We start from the raw sequence: 27,183 nt of genomic DNA, 5'->3' as shown, positions 1-27,183 counted from the left end.
TTCCTCTAGGCTTTGCCAGTTACCTAGCACCAACCAGGTATGAGCCTGGCACACACATAAAAGGACTGTTTAGACTTCTCTCTGTGTGTGTCTCTCAGTTTCTGTCTTCCTGTGTCTCTGTCTGTCTATCTGTCTCTGTGTGTGTCTGTTTCTCTGCCTCTCCATTTCCTCTCTCCCCACATGTTTCTGTCTGGATTCTTCTTTCTATCTCCTTTCTCTTTCCCTCTCTCTCTGTCCCCTTTCTCTGCCTCTTTCTCCCCTTCTCAGATGTCCTTCTCAGGTCCCAAATAAACTTCCTTTTATACTAGACCTGTCAGATAACTGATACCTGGCATGCAGGGTGGGGGGGAGTGCCTCAGCATGGACCCCCAAAGGCATCTCATCCCACCGCATCATACCATGTGTTGTGATTCAGATTCTTAAATTCGTGGATTCTGCCAAGTGGGAGAAGCCTACAGTCCTGGACCCCATCCTGACAAATAACTGCTGGCTTCTCAGGTTCACCTTCCAGCCATCTGATCAGTGAATCTCTCCATCCAAACATTGTAAGTTCCCACATTGGTTATTATAAAAGGCCCTCTGGTCCTGAGGGAACGACTGTTGAGTTCACAGTGTCTCATTGGAGGAGTCACAGAGGAACAGTTTTCATGGCTACTGCTGGCCATTCTTGCTCACCCCACCCCCACTACCTTAGAACCTCTTCCCTTGAATGAGATCTCTCTCTACTCAAGATTTTCTCTCCTTTCTCTCAAAAAAAATCCCAGTCCTGGGCATTCGGTGTTTCTCAGGCATCTGCCACAACTGGTCCCTGGTTACCTAGTAAGCCAGCCTGTTCCACTCACATTCTGTTATTATTTTTCTATCCTTGGGATGCTGCAAGGGATATCAAGTAATAACCTTTATTCTCACCTATGGGTATCACATCTCCATTGGTACCTCCAGGCTCTGCACTGGGTAGCCTCCTGGAGAACCTCGAACCTTTAAAACCAGTATCTGACTGGAAGGCTTCAGACTCAGACACTGTTGCAATCAAATTTAGCCCCAATACCCACTAGATAGTGACTCTAAATAGATGCTTAATAGCACTTTTGATCCCATTATTTTAAAGGACCTTTCTGACTATTGCCAGTGATCTGAAAAATGGAAGGTTTCCTACTTGCAAGCTTCTTCCTGCCTTTACTCCAAACCTCCTCTTTGTTCTTCCTAACACAGATCCTCTTAGCTATAAAATTTCAACTTCCACTATCCTTGATCCAGCTAATGAGCTTCCTCTTTACCATCCCGGACCAGCCTCTACAACCTTGTCTGTTCCCCCAGATTTTTCAGTTTCCCTTACTCCCCTGGCCTCTTCAGCTTCCTTTCCTCCTCCAGCTTCTCCAGACTCCTCCCTGCCCTTGCCAGCTACAGGCCACTGTAGCCGTCCTACACTTGCACCTGCTTTCAGCCCTCCAACTACTTGTTCTTGCTCTCTGCTCCTGCAGCTCAAAAATACTCCCCAGATTTTATTTTTGGATGTAGCTTGCTCTGCCTAGTCTTAAATTTCAACTTCTTAAATTTTATTTATCTCTGATTTCTTTCCATTCTAGTTCGCACCAGCTCTAAGCCAGCTGCAGCAGGGGATGGGCTGGGTAGTGCCTGGATTGTATACTCGGACCTGAGCAGGGGAGCCGCTGCACCAGAGGCTCTGGTGTTTTGGGGAATCTCCTCACATTCACATCTATTTGTCTCTTTGCTGATACATAGCTACTACATGCTTCTCGAAATGTTGTTCCATTCTGGGATGTAACAGACAAGTGCCTTGACATCTGATCTTTGCTAAAGGATGGACAGAGCAATAGTTTCAGGGCCATCTTGCTTAAGGGCAGACACATAACTGGCTATAGTGTTATTGCCATCTAGGTTGAGAGCAGTCAAATGACTGCCAGCTGTCAGTGTTGTGGAAAGTCCCAGCTTCACTACTATCTTGATTGAGGGTAGCAATCCGACTTGAAGAAAAGGTCTCTGAACATGCTTTTCAGTTGAGATAAAGTTTTCAAACCTGCTTCGGTTTCTGCCTGTAATGGTTTCTGTCCTGCCTCGATTAATAGGAATTTCAAAAATTATCTTAAAAGTTTACAAAACTAAAAAGTTGAAGATCACTGCCTTAAAGATACGTTTTTGCTACTGTCATTAAATTACAATGTAATCTTGTATTTTTATAAACTATAGATTTCTATAATGATACACAGAGAAACCCTGTCTTGAAAATTAAAAATAATAAGAGTTAAAACCTATGTTATTCCAGTAATAATCAAGAGCTTTGAGCTAGCTACACACTCAAGCGATTCTCAAGTTTCTTAGCTACAAACTAGAACATGTAATAGCATAAGGATAAAATCAATTGGCAAAAATTAAGCTACATTAAACACAGAATTACAGATGAGTGTGTTTGTTATTTATGCGATTTGAAATGGATATTGTACAAATTCTTCATTTTGCTAGAAAGCACTGCTTCCTTGGTTGGGATAAATTAGTTAGTGCAATACTGTTGAAATGATGAGCTCTGGAAACACTCCAGAGATAACAATGTGGAAAACATTACATTGGGTGGACAGTAAAGCACGAATTTGACCATTACTTACTTGATTAGCTTACAGAGCAGCTGTGGGTCTGACACAGCTGCACTTCTCAATTTTTTTGTGTAAATGAATATTTTACTATTTCTGAGGTGTGATTTGATTGGGTAAGGAGTACAAGGTTTTTTTTTTCTTTCAGGAATTTAATAATTTCTATTATGTGTATTAGAACATGTTACTAGGTCTGTGTTATTGAGGTCTGGTTTACAGGTGTCTGTTATGACTTAAAGACTATGTTAAGTAGTTCAGATCAATCTGCAAGATCCACTAGAGCTTTGAGTTATCAATAGACCCCAGGGAAACTTCTCCTCCAACTAATGTCACTGGGTCTTCCTCATGAGAGCCATTAAGCACCTAGCATCAGGAGTAACCCTGCATGCTTTCTGGGAGAGGTAGCATGGTACTGCAGTTAGGTATACTGGTTGGACATCAGAAGTACTGTTGCTTAACTCTGATTCAGGTATTTTAAAAACACATGACCCTGTTCACGTGTCTCATCTTAAAAGTTGTGAACATTAAATATCATGTACACAAGCACATGTGTGCGTGCACACACACACCCACACCCCCCCCACACACACACACAGTATTTAGTATAATGCCCATCACATAAAAAATACTGGGGTAAGTGATAGTGTCTGTGAATAACCTTATTTTTATTGTCAGGTTTTCAATTTTTGTTTTTGTTTTTAATTGACTGAACTAGCTAGCTATAGAAATTTTGTTTAGTTAAGAAGTAAATGTGTTTCTCTATTTTAAAGGTTTTACTTTCCCTGCTGGAAAACCTGGGAATTTGGTAGAAAGTGTGTAGATCCCTGAGTCACAGTGGCTTGGGGCTTCGAGCTAAGGGTATATGCTGCAACTCAGAACATCTGTGGGCTCCCACCCTGTCAGTCTCCCCTCTGCTGGGGAAAGGTTGCCCCACTACGTTGTTATATTCTATAGTTTGTTGGAGAAACTGGGGCCACTAATTCACTTGTTGCCTGTGACGCTGAGCTATTTCCAAGTATTCTTTCTAATTGACTGGAGGCAAAATTTTGAAGCAGTCATTTTTCTCTGACATTCTAAGACTTCTCTCCCCTGTGGCTCCATTTCGTTCTCTCTCACACTCTGTCAGTGAAATTTTTTTCTACTTTATACCACAAATTAACTAAGAACCGTTTAAAAAGCAGTATGCTTCAGATACCTCTGTGCTTTAGAAATCTCAAAAGTCTGAGTCGTGTGTTTTGAAGTAACAGTGTTTCAGTCACTGGCCAGTGGAGATCCTGGAATCCTGCTCACAGGCCTCTCAGCTGCATTCAGCTAGGAATCACTCTGTCAGTGAGTCAGGAAGATCTATGCTAGCGCTTTCCAAAGTTCTGTCATGGGATGTTAATTGGATTTTACTGTGGTTAACAGTAAAACAGGACTACACAAGTGCCCTTATTGAGAAGATTCTCCGGACCCTTAGCTTCCTGTGTTAATAGAAATGTTTGAACTTTCAAAAATGGGTGGGGTTAGCCAGTACCCATTCCTCTGATCCTTTGCAATTTACATGAACATGGATTTGACATTGAGGCTTCTTTAAAGAGCGCCTCCCTCTAGTCATTGAGTAAAGTGAGGCAGAGGGCAACTCCTAGACACCCCTAAGGCATCCCAGGGGACTATTGCAAAAAGATTAGAAGGCTGATCATATTGGCTACACAATCTGTTCAGAAAGCTTAATTGAATTAATGGGTTGAATGGCTTTCTTCCTTTATAGACTCTACCTGGCACCCAAGAGACATGGTGAGTCTTCTGCTCTGTACTGTAACCTTACCCTGTAGCCTGATATACACTCTAATGCAAAATAGAACTTATCAATGCTGATTTGGGATTCTTTTGGGCATAGGCATGCTTCGTTGGGCCCTGATATCTCGGCTGCCCTAGTGGTACTATTTACGAGTGAATCCGCACAGTTCCATACTTACACTGAGAATAGGTGGTTGCAGTTCCGCTGACGCTGAACCTGTTGAGGTGAAGTCTGTGTGTGACCACATTCTTCTGGGGTTGGAACAGGACGATGTGCACCTTGGGGGCAAACAAACAGCCCAAGACCACGAAACCGCTCAGGCTAACGGAGATGCACATTGTTGTCGTCTGCACCTACAAGAGAGGTTGGCTAATGAGTGTCCAGTCATACACTCCATTGTACAGTCAACTGAAGAGAACCCGAGACAAGCCCAAGTTAGACCATCAGGATCGATCATTACTCAGTTCCTAGAATAGCTCAGTTTGTGTGTTAATTATGTTGGCTCTTCTGTGTTTGGGATGTTCACGAAAACACTGTTTTGGATTGCAAAGCAAGCATCATTTGTGTGGGCTGCTCCTGACTGCATGCCAGGACTTCACATAGACTTTCTTGTTTTCTTTATAGTTGTATAATGATGTTTATGCAGACTCTGGAATAGTAAAACAAATATTAGGCGATGGGAGGACCAGATTGCAGGTGGCTGCTGTCAAGGAACTTGGTTCCTTTGGTAAGTCACATGATTAAAAGTCCGTTTATCCTCAGCTCTTCTACTTTACATCAGCATTTCCTATGGCTCTGACTTTATCTTTAAACTTATAGCAACGTTTGACATCAGCAATCATTTTCTTATTTTGGCTTTCTAGACATATCCTTTGCTAGACTGGGAGATTATTCCTGATCCCTTCTACCTGAACTTTAAGGTCCAGAGTGTCTTAGACCTCAAGTTTTTAATATCTCGCCTTCATCATTAAGTTCTCATGACCTAGATACCCGCTATGCTGTTTATATCCAGGCATTTACTAGTTCAGACCTAATCTGTATGCTTTCAAATTTACATAGTCAACTGTCACTATCACACATTATGTTTAGTATTTAATAGGAATAAAGGAAGAGTGTATAACCCAGGCTTCATCTCCTTTCCATAGAGTCCCAGTCTGAGCCATACCCGGTGTTTAAAACACTTGGGAGTCACCTTTGATTTTTCTACTGTCCTTAAACTCACTCATCCAACCCAACAACAATTTCTGTTGAGAGATAATTCTGTGTGGGGCTCATGTTTCTACATATGTCCTAAGCAAATGTGCTACCTCCGGATGTGCTTTTCATGGATATTCACATACAAAGCTTAGAAGATACAGATAGAGTCTACTCCCAGTGAATTCCTTTGTGTGAGAGCTGAGGCTCAGAGTCAGCTGGGAATGCTCACAGTCTGGCTATTGCTATTGATGTCGCTAAGAAGTACTTTTTAGTTTTTTTGTCGGCATCAAAGAAGCTGGTAGGATAACTTGTTATCTAGTAAGTACAATAAAATCTCATAAACTGCAGTCTTTGGCAGTTTAGACAGTGAGGATGGAATTCTAACTGAGATATGGCTTCTTACAAAAGGAAGTATAAGGGTCTCAAGGGCCAAAGAAACTCCATAAGGATCAATAACAAGTATGTGGGGGACACTCTATGGTCAGCCTGGTGTCCTCGGACAGTGCTCTATTTTCTGCCTGTTAAATGGGACAGTCTGGAGAGGGGACTGAATGCTGGGTTATAGGAGAAGAGTTGAAAGAGAATAGCTTTTCTGATGCCCTGATCATTTCTAAATCTTTTTCTGGGTGGTTTTCTCCACAGTAGTATTCATTTCCATTTTATACTAACAACTTACATTTGTTCTGATAAGGTAGAGAGTTTTACTTCGTTTTTGCACAGGGTCATGAAATTTGACCCTCAATTACTATGAAAAGAGGGAACTTCAGAGACCTCAGAAAACAGATGAGACACCTTAACTTTGACTTATTTCCTTGAGAAGTAGGGCACAGAATGCTTGGTACTTGTGGGTACAGGGCATTTGGTAGTTGTGGGTACAGGGCACTGGGTAGTTGTGGGTACAGGGCATTTGGTAGTTGTGGGTGCACATCACTTGGCATTTAGGACATAAAGAAGGCTACAGTGTGCTTTCTCAAGGTTCATCCCTTAAAGTTGGCTTTTCAAGATGACAAACATTTCAGTTTTTTTCAGTGGAATCTGGGTACAAATAGGAGCTTTTGCTATTTGAGTACATTCCTGGACAGAAAAGCCCTCAGTTATTCACAGATGAGAAGCCGGGTAGCACTCATGCTTGCACTTGACTAGCTTTACTTTTCCTTCTTTTTCCTCTCATTTAATTCTTTTCCTTCCTATTTGTCAGTTGAATGCATGTACAGAATGAGTGTTGTTCTTCTTACCATGTGTCCCCTTGTCTCATTTATCTTCCGTCTTCTACTGATCCTTTAAACAAGTTACCTTCCTACTTTCTTGTCTTTGTGTATGATCCACTTAATTTACATTGAGTTTCCTGTTTGATGACAATAGTTGGATGGACAACTATTTGCTAGAATATGAACAACTTTCTCGTGGTTAGACCATTGGAGAGAGCAACCGTCTTATCTCAGCTACCCTTAACTGTCCCTTGGGGTAGGGGTGGAGAGCACCTCATGAACTTCTCTCTCCCACATGATGAAATGGTAACAGGCCCAGTCTTGTGTAGGTCTTATGCAGACAATCTCAGTTGCAGTGAGTTCATGGATGTACTAGGTGTACCATGTCCAAAAGACAGTGCTTTGCACAGCAGTGTTCCTCAAACTCTGGCTTTTATTTTCTCCCTCTCTTCCACGATGGTTTTTGAAGTGTGAGTGTACATGTATGCGTGTGTGTGTGTGTGTGTGTGTGTGTGTGTGTTTGAATGTATGTATGTGTGTCTGTGTTTGTTTGTGCCTGTGTGTACATGTGTGTGCCTATGTGTGTGTCTGTGTCCCTGTGTCTGTGTGTGCCTGTGTGCCTGTGTGTATACGTGTGTGATATAGATGTCCCATTTAGACACTAGCACTCTACAGTTACTTATTCTCTCCACTTTGCCCAGTTGTGAGACTGTCTTAACCATCACCCACTGAAAAGAGCAGTCTCTGCTGAGGTTTAAAAGCTAAATTGATGCATAGGAATAAAAATAAGTGTTCAGAAGGTAGGATGATACTATGCCCATTTATAAAGTAATAGTAATAAGTTCACCCCAGAGACCTTTGATTGTCTCATCCATGAGTTCCATTTGATAGTGATATATATATATATATATATATATATATATATATATATATATATATATATATATATTTCACCAGATACAGTATGCTGGGGAACTCAAGAAGAGGGAGAAAATCTAATTTGTAGGTCATGCTGGGACCCAAATCATCCTCTTACCTCTTACCTACCTTTATTACTGGGGTGGGGGTGGGGGTGGGGGTGGGGGTGGGGGAGCTGGGCCAAAGGCGAGGCACTTATTTCTGATACAAATTTAAGGGGACCCTGACATAATTAAGAGAAATTATATTTTAATGCCATGTTTTTAAAATCAGAAATAATGTTAAAGTCTGTGACAATATAATAATATTGTCATAATGTTAATAATTAAACTAGGAATGAGATCAGTAATAGTGCTAGAACAGCACTGAACACATCAGTTATCCATACTGATGCATAGGGTGGTATACATATAGGACAACAGTTGAGGATAGGGCTTTTAAAATTATTAACAATACTTCTCCATCTCACTCTGAAACTCTGACTTTTCAACCTTTTTCATGATTCATATATTTTGCCTTTAATTTTGCTGATCAAATCACGGTGCTACCTTTCTTAAAGTTTTTAAAATATTTTATAGGTTGTTTTAAAATATCTGAGTATGAAAAAAATCTGAGCACCACTCTAATGTTAAACTTACATTCCTAATTCGTATTGATTATTATGCAGTCCACAGGTTTTAGACATATAGTTGTGATAAATTAAAGACAGTAGCCTTTGTGAAGCTCTTGATCCCTGGCTTTAACCATTCTGTCCTTTAAAACATTATTTTAGTTGGTAGAATTTACACACACACATACACACACACACACACTACATATATAATTACACACACAGAATATCAGAATATATATATAATGTATCATATTATATATAATTATATATATTTTAAAACAATGAATTAAATTTCTTATATATTGAGGTTAATCATAATGCATATATATACATATATAACATACATTGAAATATGAAAACAATATAGAATAATAAATTAAATTCATAAACACACTTTATCTCATATAATTAACTTTTTTTGTGGGGAGAGCCTTTTCATATCCCTAAGAATGCAATCTATTGCTATTAACAATACTCACATAATGTGTCATGGATACCTTTAAAGGTGTTTTTGTTTGCTTGTTTGAATTTTCCCTATCTAAGGTCTGTGATTTGCTGCGTTTTCCTTTTGAGACTCAGGTTTCTAGATTGTGGACAATGCTGTAATTACTAGTAAACAGAAGATTTGGGAACAGTTATTTTCTGTGGAGTACTTAATTTTATGAAATCACGCTATAACAAGGAAACAGGCCTGTGGAAAACTAAGATCTATGATGACTGAAAAAAGAGAGATAATAAAAACTAATTGCCAGAAAAAGGAAGACGTCTTATTACTCACTAAAGCCACTACAGTTAGAATTACTAAAGTAAAATTAACTTATGAATGGCTCAACAACTTGGGAAATTATGATGGAGTGATGACATTTCCCCCGTAAGAGATGGTAATTGATGGAAGTCTATAAATTTGAACTCTATGTAAGACTCTATAAACAATGACTTAATTAGGTTACTCATACATACATATATAGTAAAGTTTTTAGCTATTCAGTGGCACACAGCTATGCACAGTTTGTATATGTAACAAGGCTTAGGAAATACAAAGTAGACTGTGTTTCATCCATTGAGGGAAGTAATGAAGCATGAATAAAAGTTTGAGATTTATACTGATCTTGACCTAATGTGGCAATGGTACTTTTAATTTATAGATCCATCTCTTGTAGACATCCTCTTGTGTCCAATTTCAAGTGTTCTCATTGGGATTTTAGTGATTAAGTCTCATTCTCTTGCCTCTTGCCTTTTAAATTTAATTAAGATGTTTTTATGTGTATGTATTATGTTTTATTCCTCGCTAGATTATAAACTACTTGAATGGCCCATCAGTTCTAGCCATCTTCCCTTCTGTGCCTGCTGCACGGCAGCTCTGAACAAATTAAGCACTAATTAAGTGTCCTAAAGCATGGTGAATTAATTTTCTCACATCACACTGAGGTTAATTATGGCATTTGTAATTATTTGACTCATCCTTGAAATGAAGTAAAAGGAATCTATCTTACCTTCTACCCAACAAAACATTGTTAAATGGAAAGAACAAAAGAGAGAAGAAAGTCAAACTAAGGAAAAGGAGAAAGCACCCAAAGACTTACTCTGTAGTCACTTGATGTCACATAAAATATAGGGAGGAATGCCAACCAGATGATGCAGGTGGTGTACATGGTGAAGCCTATAAACTTGGCTTCATTGAAGTTTTCAGGACACTTCCTCGTTTTGAAGGCATACACAGTGCATAGGATCACCAGGACCACGTCATAGGTCAGAGAGATCAACATGCTGGAATCTTTGACATTGCATTTCAGGATGACTGTTTCCCGCTTCTCTGGAAGGGTGTATCTTCTAGTACCTGGAGTCTCCAGGATAAGCCACACGGACACCATCACAATTTGCACCAGTATCAAACCCAGGCAAATAAAAACCTGAGAACTGGGGCTGATGAATTTCGGCCTCTGAGCGCCGTTCTTGACCCCATCGAAGATGCGAGCAATGCAGTTTGTCTTGGTCAGCAGCGCTGAATAACAGATGGCGAAAGAGGTCCCAAGCCCAAGTCGGCGCAACGCACAGATGACAGGCGATGGCTTAGCAATGAAGAAGAATGTCATGCAATAGGACAGGCTAACTCCAAATAACAAGATGTAGCAGAGTTCTCGACCTGATGCTTTGACCAAGGGTGTGTTGTTGTGCTTGATAAAAACAGTTATAACTATGCATGTACACAGAAAGCCCAGGCAGGCAATGGTGACCGGGCCTATTGCCCAGGCGTCTTCCCATTTGATGTAATCCTCTGGAAGGTTGTAGCATCCAGATAGGTCTGCAGTGGGCCACTGGCCAGGGCCACAATCCATACAGGTGAACTCATCGACCAGGTATTCATAGGGCTCACAGGGGATACAGATCCAGCAGCAAACATCCCCGGGCTGCATGTTCTTCATTTCATTCGGGGCACAGGGATCACTGCACTGGGAAGTGGGGACTGAGTTCCGGGACCAATGGATAGAGTCCACATCTAGAGACAAGGTTTCTGCCCAGTGGCCAACCTTCAAGTAAGAATACTTCCCACCTGTCTGCTGCAAGTTGAACACGTTGTATCTTCCCATCCCGTCTCCAAAAGTGTCAAACTTCACAATGCTGTCTGCTCCTTTATTTGGGTTGAATGGAGCTTTGATACACAGAGTGAAAGAAAAGAAAAGAACACTTGTTTAGGTGTCTCACATGTCATCAGTCAATTACTTTTGGTGTATGCTCAGCAGAACTGAAGAAACAGAGACTAGAGATAGCAAGGCTGACATAATTTAGCACTTACCATCAAAAGCCACACATCAAAAGCTTCCAGAGTGCTTACGCATTCATAAATTTACTCACTTCACATTGCTGAGTGTCTAATAAGTGCCAAATGCCAGCGACAATAATGAACACAATACCGTGCTGCCTTCAAAAAGGGTATTATAGAACAGAAAAGCATTGGCAAATTCTGAGTTGTGCTCTGTGGGATGTGAAGTGTTATTTTCTTTAAAGCGTCGTAACAGTTATTAGGCAGAACTTCATGTGTATTTCATACTTATTTACATACAACCACTAACATTTCTATCATTTAAGTATTTTCATGACAATATAACATTTCTTTCTTTCCTTTCTTTAAAGATTTATTTACTCTCTGTATGTGAGTACACTGCTGCTCTCTGCAGACACATCAGAAGAAGCTATTGGTGTGAGCCGCCATGTGGTTGCTGGGAATTGAACTCAGAACCTCCAGAAGAGCAGTCAGTGCTCTTAACCTCTGAGCCATCTCTCCAGCCCTAACAATATAAAATTAATAGGAAGAAATTTTCTCCTTGAAATGAGATTCAATATAAATGATAATGCATGCATTTAAATATTTCTGATGAGTCACACAGAAAAGAGTTGAAACTTATCGTCATTTTGTAGCTTTTGGCACATAGTGTTATGTTACCCAGGCTAGCTTCAAACTCAACATTTCTCTACCTCGGTATTTTGAATGCTGTGGTTACAAGCATATGGTGACATTCTTGGTTAGCTATATTATATGCAAAATAGTTTGTAGAATATTTGCAACTGGATGTTACTTTAAATGTAAAGGGAGGAGTGCTCAGACACTGGTATGTTCTAGATCCTATTCTGCCAAGTCCTGCATGGCCACTGTGGAAGGGACATTGTGACATAGTTCTCATCCCTAGAGCAGCAGGGCAAGGGCCTCCATGAGTGTTGATAATTGTTGGTCGTAAGGCTTGTTTGTATAATAATGCACATATTTTCATGTTCCTCCTTCAGGGAATGCTTTCCCAGTTAAGGTTAACAACTCAATGGCAATTAGAAGCAGCATGAGTCTGGGAGGTGAGGGTGTTCTATGTTCCTCAACAAAATGGTAAATGCTATGACCTTCAAGAGAGCCCTTAAAGCTGTGAGAAATAACTCTGAAAGCATGAGTTCAAAAACATATAATTTCTCAATTGTGCAAATATAGGTATGTAATATGAATTATATGAGGAGCTTCATTGACCTAAAAGAACATAGGCAGCTGCACTATGAGCCACTTTGTCAGAAAGATACTAAGGAAGGAGAAAATGGGATTTAAGGAGTTGTGATTGCTGGACAAGATTTGTGGAAACCCAGCTAAACTTATCATTTGTGCTTACAAGGGCAGGCAGATTTCTGAATTCAACTACTATGTTAAAAAACATACTTGTTATCATTTCTAAGAATCAAGGGACTAAGATCCTAGAATGCTGGTTCATGGGATAGTCAAAAGGGAACTTGGAGGAAAGGACTGAATTGATATGTAAATAAAAGACAGGGCTTTGGTCTGCAAGAGAGAGTTACTCAGAAAGAACTGCATAGAGAGCTTTTTTAGAATTTTTTTTCTAGCATAAGAGAGTTGTCATGAGCAGAGAGCCTTCTCAATCAGATAGCTGCCTTGAACAAGCTACACAGCCAAGAGCTATCCACAGAACTATCTGGAGAGCAGTCTCAAGCAGAACACAGGCTGTCAGCTTGTACCCATGATTTGACTTCTAGTTGTCCTTTTGATGCTCCTGGACACACCCCTCCTTAGAACCTCTCTCCAAGTTGAGACCAGCACTTGGCACTGTCCATTTTCTAAGTCTTTGGAAAATTCCCAGAGAGCAGCTGGTCTGAACATCTGAAGTTTTTCCTCTTTCCCAGAAGTAGTTGATTATGTGTCTACTGTCACCATGAATAACTTTTAAAATGAGTTTCAATACAATTTATTCTTAATGCACCATGGTTTATATTTATTAAATGTCTCAGAAATATTACACTGAAGTAATAGAGCTCCAATGAACTAAGGGGAGAAGCTTTTCTCCTTAATTTTTCATTTTAATTAAAATATAATTACATTATTTCTTCTTTCTCTTTCCTCCCTCCAATCTCTTTCATATCTTTTCCCTTTAGCCTTTGTGTGCCCTTTCCCTACTTGCTCTTAAATTGTGCCCCCTTTTCTTTGATTATTGGTATATTTTCTCTCTCTCTCCCTCCCTCTTTCTCTCTCTCCCTCCTTCTCTCTCTCTCTCCCTCCCTCTCTCTCTCCCTCCTTCTCTCTCTCCCTCTCTCTCTCTCTTTCTTATTCTGTCTCTCTTTCTCTCTCTCTCTCACAAACACAAACGCACTCACTCTCACACACACATACACACATACTCATAAATATATAAGCACAACTGCTAAGTCCTTTTAGTATTGCTTGTGTGTATATGATTTTAGGGCTATCCATGTGGTGTTGAATATGCAATGAGGGGGTTCATTCCTGAGAAGACTAGTTCTACCTCTCTCAGCAGTCATTAGTTGCTTATAGTTCTTTATTCATAAGTGAGCCTATTAAGAATTCTTCCTCTCATGTTTGCTTGTCTAACTGGTGTTGTTATTGTTTGGATCTTGTTTAGGTAGCCATATTGTTTTAGTATCATGGGTTTAGTTTCCCTTTCATATATAGGAGATATAATCTCACATGCAAACTTGCTGGTCTTCTGGATCTCACAGTCTTTCTGCCCACTTCTTTGTAATACTCCCTGAGCCTGTGCAAGAGTTGTGTTGAAGAGGGAAATTATACTCAGTTTACAACTTCTTATCTAGCCCGCTACCTCCTCATTACATATATTTGTTCGTTTGAAATAATTACTAATTGCCTTCAAGATGCAGCTGAATATTGAATTTCCATTTGGCATGAGGCTTGGTCAGTGACAGTGTGATCTTTATTTTTATGTCACTTTTGCTAGTCTGTGGTGTACTTACCATTTCACACTGTTAGTTTCTACTTTTTCCTTAGGATAAGAATGTCATTGCCTGTGTGATTCATAGACATACATCATTATGGTTGATTTGCTACTCATGATAATTATGGGTATGTGAAGAAACCAAGGGAATAGAATAAGATACCCACAAACAGACCTACTGTAGCATAGTAAATCTCAACTAAGGGAATCTATTTCATACACATTGTTAAGTAACTGTTGAACCAACCGAAAAACAATGAATTTAAGTCTGTATCTCATTACTTATGCCCAAATGAATTCTGAAAAGATCAAAGCTTTGCATGTAAAAAATAAAGGCATAGAAGTTCTAGAAATAAAAAGAGAACTTCAACATTAGAGCTGAAAAAGTCCTTTTTAAAGGTTACAAAAATAAACAAACAAAACACACACACACACACACACACACACACACACACACACATCAAAAAGCAAAAACCAAGAAGACTTGTGCCAAAGTTTATCAAGATTTTCAAGTTCCAAGTATTAAGTCTGAGAAACAGCTCAGTTGATACAGTGATTGCCTTGTAAGCATTAGGACTTGAATTTAATGGTTATCACAGAGTGTGAAAATCTGGGCATCCTGGTAGAGCTTGTAATCTCAGTTCTGGAAAGGTGGAGATGAGAGTATCCCTGTGGCTCACTGGCTAGCCAACCTAGCTTAATGCGTGAGCCCCAGGTCCCAGTTAGAATATCTGTGCCTTAAATAACAAGAGGGATGTTTATCCCTCAAATGTGCATCCTCATATACACATGCACCCTGCATATATGCTCAACATAAATGAGAAATTATAGTGCAAATTTCAAATAGATATAATTGGATAATATACTAATTTCTAATGTAAAATGGACCTTAATAACCCATACAAATATTCAAAAAAATGAAGTTATTTTACCATGAGGAAAATCTAACTTTCTGAAACATGAAAATATGTTCAATATTAGTCAAACTATGGGAAAATGCAAACATCCAAAGCAGAATAATAGTCCTTCGAAGATGTTTACAACCTAAATGCAAAGCCCCTGGTACTGTAGTATTGGGGATTGGTTCTAATGCTTTGAATTAATCGGGAATCTATGTATCCAAACTCTGAAGGTCCTTGTCCCCTGTTGGTTTTTGGTTGATCAATAAAGATACTAGCGTCTAATGGTTGGGAAAAGGGAGATGGAGTGGGACCCTTAGATTTGTGCAGCTAGGATGAGGGAGAGAGGAACAGACAGAATCGCCATGATGTGGTGGGAAAGAATGATCAGATTTAGAGCTGCAAAAGGAAAGCCATTCAAAATGTAGGTGAGAAGAAATGTGGCCCCCAATAGGACTGCTGCCCAGAATCGTCTTGGGCAGCAAAGTCTAGGGAGCCTCCAGAAGAAACAGGGCAGCAAAGACAGATCACAGATTTAGAGAGCATCGAGTCAGTAGTATCAGGGAGAAATCTATGATAGCTGGGTGAAGAGAGAGAGAGAGAGAGAGAGAGAGAGAGAGAGAGAGAGAGAGAGGAGAGAAAGGGGAGAGGGGGAGAGAGAGAGGGGAGAGAGAGAGAGAGAAAGAGAGAGAGAGGGAGAGAGAGAGGAGAGAAAGGGGAGAAAGAGAGAGGAGAGAAAGGGGAGAGAGAGAGAGAGAGAGAGAGAGAGAGAGAGAGAGAGAGAGAGAGGAGAGAAAGGGGAGAGGGGGAGAGAGAGAGGGGAGAGAGAGAGAAAGAGAGAGAGAGGGAGAGAGAGAGGAGAGAAAGGGGAGAAAGAGAGAGGAGAGAAAGGGGAGAGGGAGAGAGAGAGAGAGAGAGAGAGAGAGAGAGAGAGAGAGAAAGAGAGAGAGAGTGTTCCTGAGCATGTGGCTGGAAGCACACTGCAACCTGCTAGCAGCCAAAGCAGGGTAGCTACACTCACTGCTACACTGCTATACCAGTCAACAAAGATGAATTAAAGCTGAAACTAAGATTTCTTTTAGCTGACATAAGAACACTTTGCCTTATATGGGTGAGCCCACTGTTACTGACACAGGCCAAAAATATTGGAGAAGGACCAGAGGAGACAGTGTCTGAGTGATAGACACAGAAGATGAAGCTCACCACCATTGGCTTTAAAAGAGCTGCCAACATGGGTGGGCAATAAAAACCGGAAAGGAAAGAAAATGGATTCTCCTGTGGGTGTCCCCAAGAAGTAAATGAACTCCGAATGTTTTGCTTTTACAGTGAAATCAATTTGGGCATCTAGCCTCTAGAAATGTTAGAAATAAAGTCAGGTTGCTTACATCAACAGAGTCTAGGGGTCTCGATCAGGTTCATTTTCTCTGCTTGTTAAAGAATTAAAAGGCAGGAAAAAAAATCTTGAATCCAAAGAAGAAGCAGAGGAGAAATCTCTAACAGTGCAGCCAGCAGCCAGCGGGCAGAATCAGCAGTTGAGAGACATTTATTGGGGGCAGGAGTGAGGAAAAAAACATGCTGCAGACTCACAGAGAAAAAGCCCCTCTGGCAAAGCAAAGGCAGGGCTTGGAAGGTTGAGAAATCTCATCTCTTCTTTAGAACTGAGGACTTTAAAAACCTCTGAAGAGTTTTCCTCCCCTAATTGAGGGTTGGTGAGTTTGAAGAAAGATAGAAAGATGGGTTCACCACCAACTGTTGTGTAACCTTCCCTGATTTGGCCTTGACCTTGCCGATCTGGTTAATCAGGAGAGGCACTGCTAGAAGGACAAAAGTATCTAATGGCTTTTGATACAGGTCAGAAGGGTGTAGAAGAAGCCTGACACCTTATTCCCAGTGGTGGCCCTTCTCTCTGTGTTCCTGCCCACCAGTCTTAACTCCTCATCTCTCCAAATCACCCATTTTGTGGTGGTTTGGTTTCAGTAAGTAATGGGAGACCAATAGTCACAATAAAGCCATTTCTCATTTCTAACATGCTCTACTAATAAGACTGTACTCAGGCAAAAACCTTCCTTGTCCTTTCATGCGTACAGGTTAGTATATCTTGAAAGGAGAGCAATCGGTTCTTTCTTTAAAATTATAGATGTGTCCAAGTTGACTTGGCACTCTCCGTTGATAGAATGCGCTCTACCTATCAGTTTGGCTATGTTTACTGAAGGGTTAATTTGTAACAGAAAAACTTGGAGCTGACTCAGCCATTCACTCATTAGGTTCATGAATAGTAAAAAACAATGTTACCCAGATGTGAGAATGAGAACATGGATCCCCCATGCAGTAGCTACATATTAGAAAAAACAACTTATAAGATGCACTTTTTTGTGTGAAAAAATATTTGCTCATCTATATTTTATGAAAGTGGGGGGCATACAGTGATCTGATTTTCTTTTCTAGGAGTAGATGAACTAAGAACAGTGGCTACTTTGGCTAAGAGATGGACAGTAACCAGATGGGTGGAAAAGATGAAAGGTATATCTTGACTTTATAGGTTAGGTTTTGAACTATGTGGGTTTATTATGTGTTCAAACGTGTTCCATGCAATCACCGGGTGAGACAGATGGGAAAGCCTTCAGTAGGAAAATGCAGAGAACAAGAATTAATGTTTGTTAATTGAGAGACCCTGCCTCAAAACACATAGTAGACAGCTTGTGAGGAATGACACCTAAGGTTATTCTCTGGACCCCACATGTGTGCATCCACCTTCCCTAAACACACACACACACACACACACACACACACACACACACACACACACACACAAACACACACACACGCCTGAATACATACAAACCTATAAACACACAGAGGACCAGCTTTGCAAAATGACATAGCAAATACTCAGTGCAAGTATTGAAAGATGAATATGAGAAAACTCTCCCAGTTTGGCCAAAATGTTAGAAGGAAAGAAGACATTACAATTAAGAAATTAAGAAGTACAATTAAGTAGTGAATCCATTTGCTTTCCAGGAAAAGGAGACAAAAAGAGAAGTACACAACTGTGGGTGGTGGACTGTACTTGGGGAAAGTGAGGGAAGAGAAGGCTATTCCTGTTAAGTGTGCTGTATTCACATATATATGCGCACACTTAATTTTGATAAGAAGTTTTACAATTAAATGGGACAGTTAAGGAAGATCAGGCAAAAAACATTTATAGGGTAAGTAATTATGAAATATTGAAAGTATTTTAAAAAGTCTTTAAAAGTGGGTTATGATTAAACAAGTGATAATTTTGGTGGATTTTTCTGTGTATATTTATGTATATGTATGTACATGTATGTGTATCTATATATGTTTGCATATGTGTTTATGTGTGCATATATGTGTGTATTTGCATATGTATCCATTTCCTTAGTAGAAGTAGTTTCTCGATAACAATTTATCTTTCCTAAATTTGTTAAACAATAAAGTACATGACAAAATATTATTTAATGTTTAAATCCTTTAAATATAAAAATCACCGCAGGGTCCTTCAAATGACTCCTTTATAAATCCTAACCAAAAAAAATCCATTGTCAGAAGCACCCTGATCCTTAATTTGAAATATACAGTGCTACTTCTATAGCCTAAAAAAGAGCAAAGGGAGATCCTAGACCACAAAGGAGAACCACACCTGGCCAGTATGCCTCATGTGAGGTCAGTCTTTTCCTGGAACAGTGATTTCAAATGCAACGTTGGCCTGGGGAGTGAGGCAAATGAACTCTTCAGAACTGAAGTGACTTTGAGTGGCAGAAGAACTGAAGCCCTTGTGTATTGATTCTGTCACCTTTCGGATACAGTTAGAGTTGCCTCCAGGTCAAATGACTCACTGGGGAGATAGTTAAGACTTGGTGAACCGGAACCACAATTCTCTAGCAATCAGCTGCATAGTTCTTTAGCGTGGGAAAACTGGGCATTTTGCTATTTCTCAAGTGGGTTCTCACCAGGGGACTAAACACCATGCGACATGGAAATATAAATCATGTCACCTTTCCTTGGTACTGGAACAGCATGAGAGAGTCCAGAATAAAAGAGGAGAGAGAATAACACATAGAAAGAAGGATATTTTTAAAAGACACACTGTTTGTTCCTGAACCCAATTCATAGCCCCTTCTCCCTCTGTTTTAGTTAGTTTCCATTGCTGTGAAGAGACACCACGACCATGGCAACTCTAATAAAGGAAAACTTTTAATTGGGCCTGGGCTTATAGTTTCATAAGTTCAGTCCATTATCATCATGGAGGGAAGCATGGCAGCATTCAGGCAGACATAGTGCTGGAGGAGCCAAGAGTTCTACATCCTTATCCGATGACAGCCAGGAGGAGGCTGGATTTTTTTTTCTTTTTCACAATGGGAGTAAGTAGCATGGGCGTTTAAGACCTCAAAGTTCCACCTCTACAGTGACAAACTTCCTCTAACAAGGCCACACCTCCTCCAATAAGGCCACACCTTCTAACAGTGCTACTCTTCATGACCAAACATTCAGACACATAAATCTATGGGCACTATCCCTATTCATGCCATCAAATCCTCTAATGCTGCATAGTCAGTTCTTCAATTTCAGGCGCTGCTCTGGTCTCAGGTCACGATAGTGGCTTTTGGAGTAGCTCATTAGCCAATTAGTACCGACCCAAGTTCCAAGTGGATTTATTTGCAAGTTTTAGTATCAAGGTAACCAGCCCTCCCAGGACCCATTCGGTAGAGACGAGTCAAGTCTAATTCTTAGAAATAGCACAGGGCAATGGTAAGAGAAAATTAAACTGGCTCATTCCTTTTCTCTCTCGTACTCCTCCACTTAAGGTAAGGCAATCATGGCTTTCGGAGGCCTTAAGTAAAGACAACATTGTCACATTGTCTGCACTGCCTGGGCTCACATTGGCAAATAAGAATTAAGACCCCAAAAACTACTGACAGTGGCATGGCTCTGAATTTAAAACTGGATCTTCACTTAAGTGGCTGTAGACCTAGCTGGTGAGTTGCAGTAAAGGTAAGGTTAAGAAGAAGAAAACGCCATCTCCCTCCACAGATCACGGCAGAAGTCAGAGGTGAGGAAGCCAAACTCCTTTGGCTAGAGCAGACAGACTTCACACAGCAAGTCTAGAAACAATGACTGGAATTTACCTTCTGAGGAGCAACAGAAAGGCTGAAGAAGTTCACATGGTTCAACTGAGGAGCACAGACGGGGTCCATGTTGCCCTCAGACTCAGTCTCTCATGGGGGTTGCAGAGGGCAGGGTGTTCAACTAGAACCTTCACAGTGAAAGTGAGTGTCTGAGGAAAGACACGGAGTTGCAGGGACTTTTGAATGGGACTCCCTCATCAGTTCTCCTAAAGAGTTAGCATGGGGGTGGGGAGGCTTCCGGGAAGGATTTCTACAGCAGCAGCAGCGGGACTACAGTCCCAGGGCTGTCTCAGAGGTCACCTACCTAGGATTTTGCTCATTTTAGTTGTATCAGAGTGGTCACTCAGCCTGCTTAGAAGCCACCCTCAAGTGAGCTGATAGTGCTAGCATGGCTTTCCTACCCTTTTTCACCAGACTCTTGTCCTCTTCATTTTGTAGACAGTGACTCTTTTGTGTCTGCTTTAATGGGTGCTTAATTACAGAACCCTTTCACTAAAGTATACTAATCATAACATGAAGTATAAAATAGGTTCACTACACGTGACTATCAAGATGACTCTGCTCCTGTTCCTAGCGACTGACTCTTCTTTTCTTCGAGGATAGCCACCATTTTAATCTCTGGCATAAGTTTATCAGTATGCTAAAATTGCTGTAAAAAAAAAAACAGCACGGAGGGATGCTTGAAATGGCAGATTTATTGTTTCATAGTCGTCTGAAGCCATGGATTAGCAGGCTTTATTTGTCCTGAGGGCTGGGTAAGAGAATCTGCTCAATTCTCTCTTCTAGGTGGGGTAGCTTCCCTGAAACCTCTGGTGCCTCTTTTCCTTTAGATCCATCACTCAAATTAGAAACAACACAATACTCTTCTTAAACCTCTGTATTTGTGATCAGACTTTCCTTTCTATAAGGAAGCTGGCCATGTTGGATTTGTGTCCACACTAATGAACTCATTTTAGCTTGGCAATAATCTTAAGAGTCTGTTACCAAATAAGGTCATATTCTGAGGAAGCAGGGCTATGAATTTAACATAGCTTTTGGAAAGGAAAATGTAATTCACCCTCTAGCAACCACATGCTATTTTTGCCCGATATTGAAGCGTATTTAAATGATGATATTGTAAAGTATTAGATGGTACTGAATATCGTTTGGTTAAAATTTTGTGAGATTTATTCACGCATTGATGAGGAGATATAGTTAGCTCCTGTTATTTTATTCGTCTGAGACTGGTCTGATTGCATAGACTAAATTGGCCTGAAATTCACAATTCTGCTGGCTTAGCTGTCTGGGTGCTGGGATTTCAGATACACAGCACTGTGCATGGCTGGCTGCTTGTTTCAGATTCTGTAGTGTTTTACCGTATAATGTGCTGTTAATACAATCAAAACACATCGTCTGCTTGTATGAAATCCCCAAGTAAAGTAGATGAGTGGGATGATCCGGGAGACAATAAAGGACTAGAAAACCAAGGGACAAATAGAATGATTTCCAGACAGGATGCACTGAGGGAGCTATTGCAGAGGACAATAGGTCACAGTCTTAATGGGGTCCTTTGGGATAAAGTGGCCAATGGGGAACTATATACCACACCTCCTTGTCAGCTTGGATGAGACAGATTTTGTTTGTCATTCTTTGATGAACTATAAGAGTGCTGCCTCCTGGACACTGTTAACATGATATAGTTACAGACACAGAATGCTACTATGAGCCTACAAGGTACCTATAGAAAACATCTGCAGGCTGACAACGACAGAAGCTTTTATTAAACTACTGAGGGCCAGAGAGATGGCTCAGTTAGGTGCACTGTCTGTTCCTCCAGAGGACCTGGTTTGATTCTCAGCACACACATGGCAACCACATGTAGCCACAGTTCTAGGGAGAACACTTGGAAATACTATTTCAGGAAGTACATTTTGCAGTTTCACCTATTGTGATGGTTACTGTATACTTGGCCCAGGGAGTGGCATTATTAGAGGGTGTGGACTGTTGGAGTAGATGTGGCCTTGTTGGAGTAGGTGTGTCACTATTGGTATGGGCTTTAAGACCTTCATCCTAGCTGTCTGGAAGTCAGTATTCTGCTAGCAGCCTTCAGATGAAGATGTAGAACTCTCAGCTCTGCCTGCACCATGCCTGCCTGGACTCTGCTTGCTCCCAACTTGATGATAATGGACTAAACCTCTCACCTGTAAGCCAGCCCCAATTAAATGTTGTCCTTTATAAGACTTGCATTGGTCTTGGTGTCTGTTCACAGCCGTAAAACCCCACCTAAGACACCTATATTGGCTTTTCTTTCTTCTAAATTTGATTTCCAGGAAAATCAATCAATCAATCTATCTATCATCTATCTATCTATCTATCTATCTATCTATCTATCTATCTATCTATCTACCTACCTACCTACCTACCTACCTACCTACCTACCTACCTACCTCTGTCTGTTCATGTTATTCTGGCCACAAATAATTTTTGGCAAATATCTCTTGCCACTGTATTTTTGCCACCTTTGTAATTAACACTGTGTTAATTACCTAACAAACATAAACTCTTGGTTTTAATTACAATTAAATTCAAAAATTTATGTCTAACTTCTAATTTTCAAATCTTGATGGCTGGTGATTTTTATCCTATCTAGAGCAGTGCAAGTGCTCAAGATTATGAACGCTTAGCTCCCAAGCGTGAGACTCCCAGGTACTGAACACATTTCAGAGGACTGAATGTCACTGTGCTGCTGCCAAGCCCTCCTTTGTGCTGCCAGCCTGCTCTGTAGTTCATTTTAAGGAAACCGACCATAGAGCACTGTAAGATTGTCAGTGTGTGCTCATTTCTTCCCTGGATTCTAAACTTCTTCAGAACAAGAAAATGATTCATTCATCTTTGTACTCTCATTAGGCGAAGATGGACACAGAATAGGTTTTCACTAATTGTTTCCAAAATGAATTATTAAACTTATTAAAATGATCTCAGGATCTTTAAAAATTGTGTTATTTTTTGAATTATAACACAGGCCAATTAAATATCAGGCTGAGGGGAACTCTTGACACATTTTTTTTGTTCTAAGACTATGTGTATGTATGTGTGTATATATGTATGTATGCATGTATGTATGTATGTATGTATGTATGCATGCATGTATGTATATATGTATGAGGTCAGATGATACCTTCTAGGAATTGGTTCCCTCTTTCCAACATGTGGGTACTGAGAATCAGGTTTGCTGGCAAGCATTTTTACCTCATAACCCCTTGACACTTCATTTTGATGTACTACTTTGCAGTCTGTGTTAGAGGGAGAAGTGTTCTTACCACAGACATCTAGCTAGGGCCGAGGGATGCTGCTGAATGTCCCACAAAGTCCAGCACACACCCTCATTAAAAGCAAGTATCAGAACCACAATACCAACAGTACTAAACTTAAGAGACTTTTCCTCAGGGCAATACATGTCCTGATTTCTAGATATATCTTAGAAATCTCAATTCCTATCGTAAACAGAAACCACCCTTGCAAAACAAGTTCTTTATAGTCTCACTATATGAACACAACTATTACATTGGTGCGTCACTTCCTATAGCCATCTCCAGCTTGCACGTTCCCTCCATCTTCTTCACTGTAGTCTTTTCCTGCTTACCAACAACTCACACAAGTGAGTTCATTACATCTTCTTCCTGCCTTCCCCACAGATCCCATTTCTCATGGTGATTCATGAATTCGCCCTCTTCAAGCATCGGGAAGCCACCATCACCTGAATTTCTCTAGTTAGACCTAAGAAAAGAAGCACACTCTTGTATGAGGCAGGGGCAGGAGGCATCCAGCCTTTCAGAGCTTGACACCAGCAGAGCTGTCTGATCCTAAGGGGAGACAGACAAGTGGAGTCTCTGTGGGGACTTCCCTTCCAAGTGATTTCTTGTCCAGCACAACACTGAGCATGCAGGAGTACTACATGACAGCGTAACACTCACCAGTCGTGCTCAATTTTAAAAGAGAAACTGAATTGAAAAGATACATTTAATTGGTACTCATGGTTTGTAGTGTGACCAAGTCATGTGTTATGGCATAAATAAGAAAACAAACTTAATAAAAATGCATATTCAAGACTTTTTCAAAAGAAGCCTAAGGAATACAGATGTGTATCCTTGCAGCCAACCATCAGATTGAGCACAGAGACCCCAGTGGAGGAGTTCGGGGAAGGAGCTGAAGGGGTTTGCAACCCCATAGGAAGAACAACAATATCAACCAACCAGACACCGCAGAGCTCCCAGGGACTAAACCACCGACCAAAGAGTAGACATAGAGCCACCAATGGCGCCAGCTGCATATGCAGCAGAGGATGGCCTTGTTGGGCATCAATGGGAGGGGAGGCCCTTGGTCCTGTGAAGACTTGATGCCCCAGTGTAAATGAGGTGGTAGTGGGTGGGTGGGGGGGATAGGGGGCTGCAGAGGGGAAACTGGGAAGGGGGATAACATTTGAAATGTAAATAAACAAAATAACCAATAAAAAAGGCTTAGGCTTCCCATTGTTCTGCCTTAGACCACGTCTCCACGTTGCAGAAGATTGATATGAATGCTGAAGGTGAATGTAACTGGCACTGGACAGAAGCCGGCAACTGCTGGGCAAATCCCACTCCGAGATGCTCCAGTAAGTCCGCTTTGCAGAGTGTATGGAAAGCGAAAGCAGGGCTCATGCTCTGAAGAATGCAGTGACAGTAACAAGAATGTACTTAATGAAATAGGGTTCCCTCTTTCAAAGGACACAGAACTTCTTTATACAAAGAGCAGAGCGGCAGAAATTTTATTCAGCCTTTGAGAATGAATGTGTCAAAGATAAGTACGGCAGCTTAGCGTGCAGGAGCTTAAATTTCCATGGGTAGAACAAATTAATTTCTATTCTGCCCGGTGCATGCAAGGGTGTGCATTTGACTCTCTGCAGTATCATGTAAAGAGAGTACAAGGGAAAAGAAATACCTTCTGCCGGAATGTCAGTCCATTGTCAAGTCGCCCTGTACTCCTAAGCCACAGCAACCTAGTCTGACATCACTCAGAAGGGCTGTGTTATTGAACTATAAGATTTCAAGGGACCTTGTCAGGTTATCAAGCCTATCTATCCACTGCTAAGAAATCCCAAGCCCACACCATTCTGAGAGGATATCTATGTCTCTAGTGAAATCAAGTGAAAAAATAAGTTATTCTTTGTAAAATTTCCTCCCTTCTGTGTGCCAGAATTTCTATTCTGAGCCTGAAGTGAGTAGTGGGAAACAAACTCTGGTTCTGAATGAAAGCAACAAGCACCCTTAGCCACCGAGCCATGTCTTCTGCTCCTTACAATGCCCGTAAGGTGGTACAGCAATAGAATCTCATGGCTCCACTCCGCAAAGCCTAAACAACTTTCTAAGTTTCTATGTGCTAAGTGACGCCAGTAATTTGTCGTCTTCTCACCGAAAAAGAAATATTCTAAGAAGAAAAACAAAATCTGTAATCGTTCAAGCTGGATGGACAGAAGCACACAGTTTTCATTACTATGGGTGTAGGGGTTAGATTTTTTTAGCATCTAACTTGTGAATCTACTTTGAGAAGATTATTACATAAAAGTTACTATGGCATGTATATATATATATGAGTATATATGACATATATATGCATATAATACTCATCCAAATTTTGGATAATCTCATATTATTTTAATTTATTTACTTTAAGGATGCTTCACATCTAGTGAATTGGAACTGTGCTCCACAAAATTACATATCATCTGGAGTTTTACACATCTATGTAATACGTTACCTTTTCATTTAACAACTTTGCAATCTCCGACTGTATCTAAATGCCACCCTCTTCCACTGTGGGAAACTGTCTTTCCACTGTACATTTTTTTTCAGCATCAACTGTGCCTCAGTACACTCTTTCTTTCCTAAACCACTTGTAAAATGCCCTTCCGGGCCAGAACACACATTCCTTGCACCTTCCCTGCTTCTCTTGGAGTTGGAAATACCAATTCTTGCCTTTGCTCTCACATATATTGCTCCTTTTCTTTGCCACTTATTGTCTTTTTCATATGCACTGTTCCTGTACGAATTTTATAATTAACCCTCGATAGTCAAATATATTTTGAGCTTCTCAAGAGCACAAACAAATCTTTCTTCTATTTCAAAGAAAAGTTTTAACACAACAGTCTGTGGAAATGGCTCAGCAGGTACAGGACCCATTGTGCAGTCATGAGGACCAGAGTTCACTATGGTTCCCTGCTTATGATCCCCGTACTTGGCAGCAGAGACTGGGGACTCCTCCAGAGAAAGCTGGCCTGCTAGACCAGCCTATTTAATGAGTTCTGGGATGGGGAGTGACAATTAAGACAACTGATGTCAACTTTGGTTATACATACACATATGTATACATGCACCTGTACACACACACATGTGCCCCCACACATGAACACAAAAAAGCATCCACGTAGAGCATGTATACATACGTGGATATAAAAAAGAACTATAACACAATGGTGGTTGGTTAAACATGAGACATGCTTGGTCTGTAACATGCTATATTTTCAATATGCCTGAATTTGTGTCCTTTCATAAAATATTTAGCGAAAATATCAATTCCACTGGTTCCACTGAACACAGCCGCAGCTGGAAAGTGGTAGTTTTCCTGATCTCCACTCACCTGCAGAACAAACTGCTTGGTAACATATTTAAATTGCTACCCCTTCAAATGATGTACTAGGAAGAATGGGTCCTAAAAAAATCAGATGTAATTATCTAAAAAAATGTCAAGAGAGAAAGAAAAAAAATCTACAGGTTAGAAAGATTATAGAGAAAGAGATCTTTAGACTCAATTCTGTTGTATAACAGAGAAAGAAAACTTGTCAAGGACGCTCCATGATGGAGAACTCCGCTGAGAATGCCATATGTGGCCATACAAACCTCATCTCGGACCCTGGCAACCTGGGGCCCTGGATGTAGACCTCCACTGTGAGTTACCTTAGTATGTTATTTCATCTGTGTCCCTGGTCACTGGAGCTCCTCGAGGTCTGGGGCTGTTACGTACTACTTCCTTCAGTCTGATGCCTACACTGAAATCTCAGGTTCACTG

General features: G+C 40.6%; 1 protein-coding gene across 11 annotated transcripts in view; it reads right to left on the bottom strand.

Moving 5' to 3' along the window:
• The window catches only part of Grm3 (glutamate metabotropic receptor 3), a 281,504-nt gene that overhangs the window by 56,985 nt on the left and 197,336 nt on the right, over positions 1-27,183 (bottom strand). For all 11 annotated transcript variants that reach the window (XM_063285522.1, XM_039107014.2, XM_039107009.2 and 8 more), the window contains 2 exons: positions 9,906-10,972; positions 4,565-4,739 (listed from right to left, as the gene is read on the bottom strand). In XM_063285522.1, coding sequence (XP_063141592.1) covers positions 4,565-4,739; positions 9,906-10,972 — 1,242 coding nt within the window. The remainder of the gene's footprint in view (positions 1-4,564; positions 4,740-9,905; positions 10,973-27,183) is intronic.

The sequence above is a fragment of the Rattus norvegicus genome, chromosome 4 (assembly GCF_036323735.1).
Source record: "Rattus norvegicus strain BN/NHsdMcwi chromosome 4, GRCr8, whole genome shotgun sequence".
In the NCBI taxonomy this organism is placed as follows: domain Eukaryota; kingdom Metazoa; phylum Chordata; class Mammalia; order Rodentia; family Muridae; genus Rattus; species Rattus norvegicus.
This window is presented reverse-complemented; position numbering and strand designations above follow the sequence as displayed.